The sequence below is a fragment of the Echinops telfairi genome, unplaced genomic scaffold (genome assembly GCF_000313985.2).
Source record: "Echinops telfairi isolate 266 unplaced genomic scaffold, ASM31398v2 ScPeMD7_44;HRSCAF=162, whole genome shotgun sequence".
Taxonomy (NCBI): Eukaryota; Metazoa; Chordata; class Mammalia; order Afrosoricida; family Tenrecidae; genus Echinops; species Echinops telfairi.
In genome coordinates, this window is record NW_022103942.1 from 1962222 (window position 1) to 1971914 (window position 9693).

Below are 9693 nucleotides of genomic sequence, written 5' to 3' on the forward strand. Positions count from 1 at the left end.
GATTCATAACAGTAGCAAAATGACAGTGATGAAGTAGCAATGAAAATAATTTTATGGTTGGGGGGTCACCACAACATGAGAAACTGTATGAAAGGGTCACAGCATTGGGAAGGTCATCTGGTGGCTGTATGTATCCTTTGTTTTCCTTAAAACCATGTGGATAATTGAAACAACTTGACATAGAGCCTAATTAATTTGGCATATTTTCCAGTGCCTCAATTTGAAGGAACTTTTCCCTAAAGTTGTACGCCTACAGTTTGCAGCATAATCTACCGAGGGAGTGTTCTTCCATGGGAATCCCTGTAGGGCTTTCTTTATAGGAGGTTTATTTTATTCAGGCTTTGTTGGGATCAGTCTATAAAGGGAAGGATACTTGTGCAGGATTAGTTCAAGACCAGAGCCTTCTCATGCACACGTGCTTGCGTGCGCACACATCCAGTAGTTAAGCACATATTCCCCCACGCCATCTTACAGTCACATGCTTGCTGGAGTCCATTCACAAATACACACCAATAGTCGCTGTAAACATTTACATGCAGCAAGATGTGAGCGTTGCCCCAGAGGGCTTACAGGCGGTGCACAGATGTCTATGTGGGGAAGTCATTTTATGGTATAGATGGACACAAGCCAATAGGGTCATTAACTTGCAGATTATTTTTATATATTTTTCCCTTTCCCCCAAGATAGATAAATCAAATGAGAAACACACACTGACATCTTCCTGGGTGTCATGGAGGCAACTGCCTGGAAGGTCCACTTTGTGTACTTCCATTTTCCTATGACACCTTCACTTTACCCTGCGGAGCCTTCTCATATAAGGAGGGCTTCTCCTCAGCATTTCCCTGCAACGACTTCTCAGAAGACCGGTCTTCGGGCTTCCGGGCAATCAGCAGGCGGCACGTGAGCAGGATCCCAAACACCAGGGCGTGAGCATAGCGTTTCAGAGGATCCCCGACCAGCTGGTGAAAAAAGAGCACCGCCAACACCAGCAAGAGCAGGAAGAAATTGGCCACATCTTTGGGACGCCCGGGCACAAGGGTCATGACGATGCCACAGGCCACCTCAAGAGCTCCAATGCTTTTGCGGAGAAGAATGGAATTGATCCCCATTTTCTTCAGCAGAGGAAGGGCTCGCACGTAACTCTTGTAAGCTCGTTTCTAGAGTGAGAAGGCCATAAGAAAATCATTGTATTAGCCGTGACTTGAACACCAGACCGAAGAAAACACAAGCACTAGCCTTCTTCCCCTTCCACACCAGCCAAGAGGGTTTACATTTCCTTAGTGTGCCCCCTAAATAAAAGTCATATCTAAAATAAAATATCTCCCCCCACGGTTCTACCCTGCCCCCCAGGGTCATTGTGAGTCAGGATGGACTCAATTGTAGTGAAGCCCTCTCTTGAGAGCTCTGTGATTTACACCTTGGCATAGTGAGTGACTACTTGGGCTGTTAATCACAAGATCAGCAGTTTGAAACCACCAGCTGCTCTGCAGGAGAATGATGAGGCTTTCTGCTCCCATAAAGATTTAAAGCCTTGGAAACACAGAGGGGTAGCTCTCTTCTGTCCTATAGGCTATAAATGAGTCAGAATTTACTCGATAGCAGCAAGTTTATCAAAGAAAATAGGCAGATGAAAAATCTAATACATCAACAGCTTTTAAGAATTACAAGAAAATTCACAAAAAGCCTCTTCCACATTTGTAAGTGTCTGCTTTCTCCAAACCTGGGTACCATCCAAAATGAAACAGGCCAGGCACAAGATATAAAGCTTCACTAATTTTGACTCCCCTAATTTGAACTCTGTGATCATTCAGAAAAGTGCTGAACTGAAATGTATATTTGTGGGATCTGTAAAAGAAATATAACTGTTTTCTAAGCAAATGCAAAAATAAAAATGTGTGCGAACTGTAGCCCTTTATATATATGTATTTATATATATTTATATATAATATATATATTTAAATACATATATTTAAATATAGTAAGACAAAATCATTCTCATACTAATTTAGGTAAATCCCCAGTCCTATACAAGATACTACCCTGGTTAGTCTAGTTCCAGTTCATTTAATTCAAACAATATGTATTGAACACCTACTATGTGTCATGCGTTGGAGATACAAAGATGAATAAGACAGTGTCAAGAAGCTCTCAGTCTGGTGAGGAGAAACAGATACGTTAACAACATTGTATGATAGAGGTTTGCACAAGGTCTAATGGCAGTTCAAAGGGGGACATTATAGGATAAAGGGACAAGTTACTGGATATCTTACAAAGTACAAGAATTCTATTGCATTTAGAGTAATAGCTAAATCATATTTTTCACTATTTCAGACTGGCTTGATCTTTATTTTGAAGCAAACTGATGAGATTTTAATGAGCTTGTGCTATTTCTTTGCTTTGTTTTTCTTAAGTATCCATTAGATGTTTATTAAATGTCTACTTGTGGTAGACGCTGTATAAAGTGGTTGGGAGACAGATTTCAATTGATCAAAAAGGCTCAGCCTTCCTGAAGTTTGAGGTCTATAAGTGGAAGAACAGATATATAAATACATAAATACAAAAATGTATTATGGGTGTTGGAGAAAATCATGTAGTGGGCATAGCAGAGGTACACCAGAAGGAAAGTAGTCCAATCTCCCTAGATGATGGCTGAGAAAAATTGGAGTGGAATCTGAAAAGACAAGACAGTGTGTACAAGACCAGGAAGGGAGGGAGGGGGGCATTGCAGGCAAAAGGAGCTGGATAAACAAAGGTCCAGGCAACACCAAGTAGACAGGTGCCCTGATGATACTTTCAGCATAGGTTAAGGAAGATGAGACACTTCTCTCATGGCATTTCCCACTACCTTTCCGAAGCCCCATCATTTGTTGTGCTATAAAGTTGGAGTTTATCCTCTTTAAGCAAGGGGGAATGACCCAATCGATTTGCTTTTTAGGGCTGTTCTACTGAAAGCTAGGTGAAGAATGGATTGGGAGAGAAATGCCTAGCAGTAAAGAGACCAGGTGAGAGACCTGGACTACAATAGTCTCAGTGAGGAAGAAGGGATGAGGGCAGAATCCAAGATTATTTGAAGGTAAAATCAGTAGAACTTGGAGTTTGTTGTAGGCGTATGCTAAGGAGAAGGAGAAGTCAGGAGGATTCTCATGTCTCTAGCGTGAGTGCCTCAGATTTTGTTTTCGTTTCTGAGTTGACATGTGTAAAATATCTACGTTGAGATACCTGGTAGACAGTTGAATAAGAAGGATCTGGGATAAACATACAGAACTTGTCCTACATGATATGGGTGTGGACAAGATTGCCTTAGGACAGTGGTTCTCAACCTGTGGGTCGCGACCCCTTTGGGGGTCGAACGACCCTTTCACAAGGGTCACCTAATTGATAACAGTAGTAAAATGACAGTTATAAAGAAGCAACGAAACTAATTTTATGGTTGGGGGGGTCAACATAACATGAGGAACTGTATTAAAATGTCACGGCATTAGGAAGGTTGAGAACCACTGCCTTAGGAGAGTATTTAGGTGAAACCATTTGTGTGACAGAACATTGCAGCAGTGACAAGAGGAAAGGGGCTCTACAGAGCAGACAAAAGAAATTAGGTGGAAAGACATGGGTGTCAAGAGGCGTTTCAAGAAAAGCAGAGTCAAAGCACCACATGGAAAACCAACTCTCTCTCCCAGAGCATGTGGCACTTACAACAGGATTCTAGACACTCTATGTTTAGAACAAATGTTAAGTCACTTTTCTCCCTTCTGGACAAGTGAATACACCTTTACCTTATGAGTTATCATGAGTGATAGAAGATATGACAATGTTCTCTGAGGATTGTCGAAAGACGGATATTTATTTCAAATCCCAATTCTGCTTTCCAATTGGGTGTTCATGGGCATAAACTATGAATTTCAGTTTCCTGAGCAGGGCAGATGACGTGAGGGAGCCTACTTGTGTTGGGGGCAAAATTTAAGAGGATGCCAAAAAAAACTCACTAATCATAAGTAACACCCATGCTGAGCAAAATAGCAAATTTGTAAATAAAGGCAGGATCTACCCTCCCCCTCCCCCCACACACACACTTGCCGCGCACCCCTCTCGCCTCTCTCTAATTCTGGTCATGTCTAATCCTGACTTCATTTTAAATTTCACACACACACACACACACACACACACACCCGTCATGTCTAATCCTGACTTCATTTTAAATTTCACACACACACACACACACACACACACACACACACACACACACCCTGACTTTATTTTATTCCTGAGCACACAGGAAACTGTTCGTTGTTCTTCCTTCCTCTCTTAGTGTAAACCTGTGTATTTTTAGAGCCAACTTTGGAGAAAATTTGACCAGTAGGTGGAGTGTCGACCTAGCCTGCTAGGAGTCAGATGCTGGCAGAGCTGGGCTGAGGGTTAGGAAACCAGGTGATGGAGAGAAACCTCCCCCTTTCCTTTCACTATTAATTTCCACACAACCTGCCCACTCCCTCCCCTTCTGCGCTCTGCTGATGGGAACAGGGGGACAATGAAAGCAAGTTACCTAGAGCAGAAGGCTTCCTAAAGGCTCTGAAGTATGGACTATCCTAAGAAATAACACAAACCTCCCAGGGAGGCAACTCCTAATTCCCAAGTGTCCGTTGTTGACCTGGTGAACAAGGAGGAAAGAGGTGTTTCGTGCTGTGCCTTATGAGTGAAGACTTTAAGATGCTAGCTGAGTTGCTCTGGGAAATGCTTTTTTTTTGGCTAAGGCTAACCACAGCAAATTCTTACCTTAACCGGTACAGTATACTACAGTGGAATCTGTAGCCCTAAGGCCAAATTACTGGTCTTTAAATCAAGTTCTATGGCTTCAGTGGTCTTTGTCCCTCTCCATTTTATATCAATGCATATTATGGTCTCAGTTGCTTAGCTGACCCGCTAGACAGCAGCTGTCGATATTTTTATGCAGCGGTAACCTCTTTCTTTCCTTTCTACAAGAGGAAACTGCCTGTGGATAAGGGCTTTCATCAAATATTTAGTTCAAAGCTGAGTAGGTACAGACAACATCGATGCGTCTCAGGATTCCAGACAGGGGAATGCTCAGTTTGTCAGAGATGGTGCTAAGCTTGGATGGCTTTTGACATTACAGGGAGCACCCCCCTTTCTTTAGCCCCAGTGGAATAGGGGGTGGACATTGAGAACACGGAAACCAAACTCACTGCCATTGAGTCAATTCTGACTCCTAGCCACCCTATAGGACAGAGGAGAACTGCCCTTTTGTGAGGAAATTCTGCCTCATCTTTCTTCCAACGAATGGCTGGTGATTTCAAACTGCTTACCTGGTAGTTAGCAGCCCAGGAGTACATAACTCACTATGCCATCAGGGCTCCTGCCAAATGCCATCATTCAGCTTAGTCCCAGTTCTGATTATGGAACGGCCACATATCTTGAGGCTATAGTATGTAGTCTCATGTGTGGAGACTGTTGACGTCTGAAAACCATAATTATACTGATAATAAGAATAAAGAGAGTTGACTGATTCATCCCCAAAAGACTGTTGCATCTCACATTAAGTCTGTTTCCTTTCCATTGCAAAGACGCAGACCTTGCACCCTCGTCTCCTTATAGGGGAAGGAAGCAGGAAAGACAAGGGTTCCAGATCCCCAAAGGCAGTCACATTCTTGAACTAGAACTCTTAATGTAAGCTAATTTCCAATTTTAGTTTTGCCCCTAAGTTGCGTAGAGAAAGTGGTTAAGAGCTTCTTGCCCCAGTTTCTCTTTGGGAAAATTAAAAGAACGTTTTGGAGCATCAAAGCAGCATCACATCAACTGGGGACCACACTAACATTTTATCAGTAATGAACTAACAATTAGAAATGCATACATTTGCAGGCCACATAGGAATACTCTGAAAATGCACCATGCTATATATTTATGCTATGTGCATAAGTGTTTCAATATTGTAAACTGTTTGTTTTTATATCATTTTATTAGGAGCTCATACAACTCTTATCACAATCCATACATACATCAATTGTGTAAAGCATATTTGTATGTTCATTGCCCTCATCATTCTCAAAATATTTGCTCTCCACCCAAGCCCCTAGCATCACCTCCTCATTTTTCCCCTCCCTCCCCACTCCCCCCTTTCTCATGAACCCTTGGTAATTTATAAATTATTATTTTGCCATATCTTGCCCTGTCCGACGTCTCCCTTCTCCCACTTTTCTGCTGTCTGTCCCCCGGAGAGGAGGTCACATGTAGATCCTTGTAATCGGTTCCCCCTTTCTAACTCACCCTACCTCCACCCTCCCAGTGTCGCCACTCACACCACTGGTCCTGGAGGGATCATCCGCCCTGGATTCCCTGTGTTTCCAGTTCCTATATGTACCAGTGTACATCCTCTGGTCTAGCCAGATTTGTAAGGTAGAATTCGTATCATGATAGTAGGGGGGGAAGCATTTAGGAACTAGAGGAAAGTTGTATTTTTCATCATTGCTACATTGCACCCTGACTGGCTCATCTCCTCCCCGAGACCCTTCTGTAAGGGGATGTCCAGTGCCTTACAAATGGGCTTTGGGTCTCCACTCCGCACTCCCCCCCTCATTCACAATGAAATAATTTTTTGTTCTGATGATGCGTGATACCTGATCCCTTCGACACCTTGTGATCTCACAGGCTGGTGTGCTTCTTCCATGTGGGCTTTGTTGCTTCTGAACTAGATGGTCGCTTGTTTACCTTTAAGCCTTTAAGACTCCAGATGCTATATCTTTTGATAGCCGGGTACCATCAGCTTTATTCGCCACATTTGCTTATGTACCCATTTGTCTTCAGCGATTGTATCAGGGAAGTGATTACACAATGATGATTTTTTGTTCTTTGATGCCTGATAACTGATCCCTTCGGTACCTTGTGATCACACAGGCTGGTGTGCTTCTTCCATGTGGGCTTTGTTGCTTCTGAGCTAGGTGGCCACTTGTTTACCTTTAAGCTTTTAAGACCCCAGATGCTGTATCTTTTGATAGCCGGGCACCATCAGCTTCCTTCACGTTTGCTTATTCACCCGCTTTGTCTTCAGCGATTGTTTCAGGAAGGTGAGCATCATAGAATGCCAATTTAATAGAAGAAAGTATTCTTGCATTGAGGGAGTACTTGAGTGGAGGCCCAATGTCCTTCTGCTACCTTAATACTAAACCTATAAATATATGCACATAGATCTACCAGGCCTCCTACACTCTCCTCACCACCAATTTGGATCACTTGTTGTTCCCTTGTCCCTGGGTTTGTTAATACCACTACCTTTTCCCCCACCTCCCCCTCTCCCATGTCCTCCTGGAACTGTCAGTCCCATTGTTTTCTCCTCCAGATTGTTCATCCAGCCTATCTTATTTAGACAGACCTGCGGAGATAATAACATGCACAAAAATAAGACAGAGCAAAACCAAGCAACAATATACATCAAAACAACAACAACAACAACACACCAATGACAAACAAAACAAAACATAACAAGAAAGAAAAGCTTCTAGTTAGTTCAAAGACAACTTTGTTAGTCATCTGTCCTGTTTTCCAGTCCAGTCTGTTGGGGCACTAAACCCTGGCCCCAAAGTCCACCTCAATATTGTAAACTTTAATTAAAATGTATAGAGATTGAGAGATAAAGACAGAAGAGGACACGGACAAAAGCATGTTTTGACTAAAATCTCAGCCTCATGGCTTAGACCATTAAAGCCTACGTAAGTGCGGCAAAATGTACTAACTCAAGTGCGATTATCCCGAATCTCTGTGGAAAACAAAAGCAACGTATCAATTATAGAGCCTTACTTTTTTAAACGTGATTCAGGTGAATATTTGCAAAGCACATTAGTTTTCCATTCAACAAATCATGTCCTCTGTTTCATTATATTGATTGCGATCCCCACCATGCAACAGCACCCTTCCCACTTCCTCCCCGTGTCTTCCACTTCTATTAACCTTCTTGACTGTCCCTTCGTGCTGTCTGTCCTTTGCTCCTGGATTGGGACACTCCTTTCGGTCTCACAGGGTCGAATGTTCTGAAGAATGCATACTGTCTGGGTGTTAGCGGTCACTTTATAGGCCTATTGTTTGGCTGAAAGCTGATCTAGAGAGGTGAGTTCAATTCCAGGCCTGAAGGATATTTAGGAGCCTATAGTGAGCTCATCAGTCTCTATCAGATCCATAGGCCTGGAATCTTTAAATGATTTTGAGTTTTGTTAAACATTTTTCTCCCATTGCATGTAGGCCCTCCTTCTATTGCTATCCCAATGAGAGCAGTCCATAGCAGTAGCTGGGCACCATCTAGTCCTTCTCATCTCAAGGTAGTGGAGGCAGAGGTTTTTGTGGACAGTAGTCCTTTGACCTAATTGTTTGCATGCATCTACCCGCCCCCCCCCACTATCCTTTGCTCCTATGTGGAGAGACCAATAGTTGTACCTTAGATAGCTGCTCACAAGGTTTTTAAACCCAAGTACCTACTCACCAAAGGAGACTGGTAGAAATTTGTTTTTATGGAATTTGTCTTTATGTGAAAGAACATTGATGCCCCCAACTCTAGACTGTGGTCCTAGCTCTAGGTTTTGGGTTATGGCTAAGACGTTTCCATTACTTTGCGTCCTGTATCCTCTACTATAATCATGGATCTATTTGCAACACACATAATTATATTTGTAGAATTTTTTTCTGCCAGACCTGTATATATGTCCCATTCACCTTCGCTCACCTGCTAAGCATGTGTGTCTACCTATCCACTCACGAACTATTGCTATTGCAGGATCGTATGTATTATAGCACCTTTGTTGCCATTAACACTGCTCTACTCAATGTCTTCCTTTACCTGGGTCACGTTGTGCTGACCGCTCCTTATTGAATGTTTGCCTTCTCCTTCACCCAAGTTAATACACATCTACCCTCCCACTAGTGATTTACCTTCCCTTCCCCTTTTACTCCTGGTAACCACCAAAGAATGTTTAGATCTGTTTCTAAATCTTTTCTGGACTTTTTATTATAGTGGTCTCATATAATACTTGACCATTGGGGATTGACTAATTTCCCTCAGCATAATGTCCTCCAGGTTCATCCATATGATGAAGTGTTTCACAGATTTTTTCATGTTGTGCAGTATTTCATTGTACAATAGTTGGTTTATCTATTCATCCATTGATGGACACTTAGGCTGTTTCCATCTTTTTGCTGTTGTGCTGTGATGAACATGGGTGTGTATATATCTATTTATGTCACAGCTTTATTTCTGTAGGATATATACCTAGCAGGAAAATGGATGACACTCCTTTTTCTTTTTAAAAAAAAATCATTTTATTGGGTGTTCATACATACATCCATTGTGTCAAGCACATTTCTATATTTATTGCCATCATTATTCTCAAGACATTTTCTTTCTACTTGAGCCCTTGGTATCAGCTCCTCATCCCCCCCCACCCCTCCTCCTTCATGAACCCTTGATAATTTATAAATCATTATTATTTTGTCTTGTCTTACACTGTCTGACGTCTCCTTTCACCCACTTTTCTGTTGCCCGCCCCCCAGGGATGGAGTTATAGGTAGATCATTATGATCGGTTCCCCCTTTTTACCCCACCTTTCCATTTCCCTCCTGGTATTGCTACTCTCATTATTGGTCTTGGATTCCTTGTGTTTCCAGTTCCTATCTGTACCAGTGTACATCCTCTGGTCTAGC

At 42.4% G+C, this 9693-nt stretch overlaps 1 protein-coding gene across 1 annotated transcript in view; it reads right to left on the reverse strand.

Moving 5' to 3' along the window:
* Nucleotides 1-664: 664 nt before the first annotated feature.
* Nucleotides 665-9693, reverse strand: part of TMEM35A (transmembrane protein 35A) — a 14717-nt gene continuing 5688 nt past the window's right edge. The window contains exon 2 of the mRNA XM_004711185.2: nt 665-1157. Within this exon, the coding sequence (XP_004711242.1) occupies nt 777-1157 (381 nt within the window). The 3' untranslated portion in view covers nt 665-776. The remainder of the gene's footprint in view (nt 1158-9693) is intronic.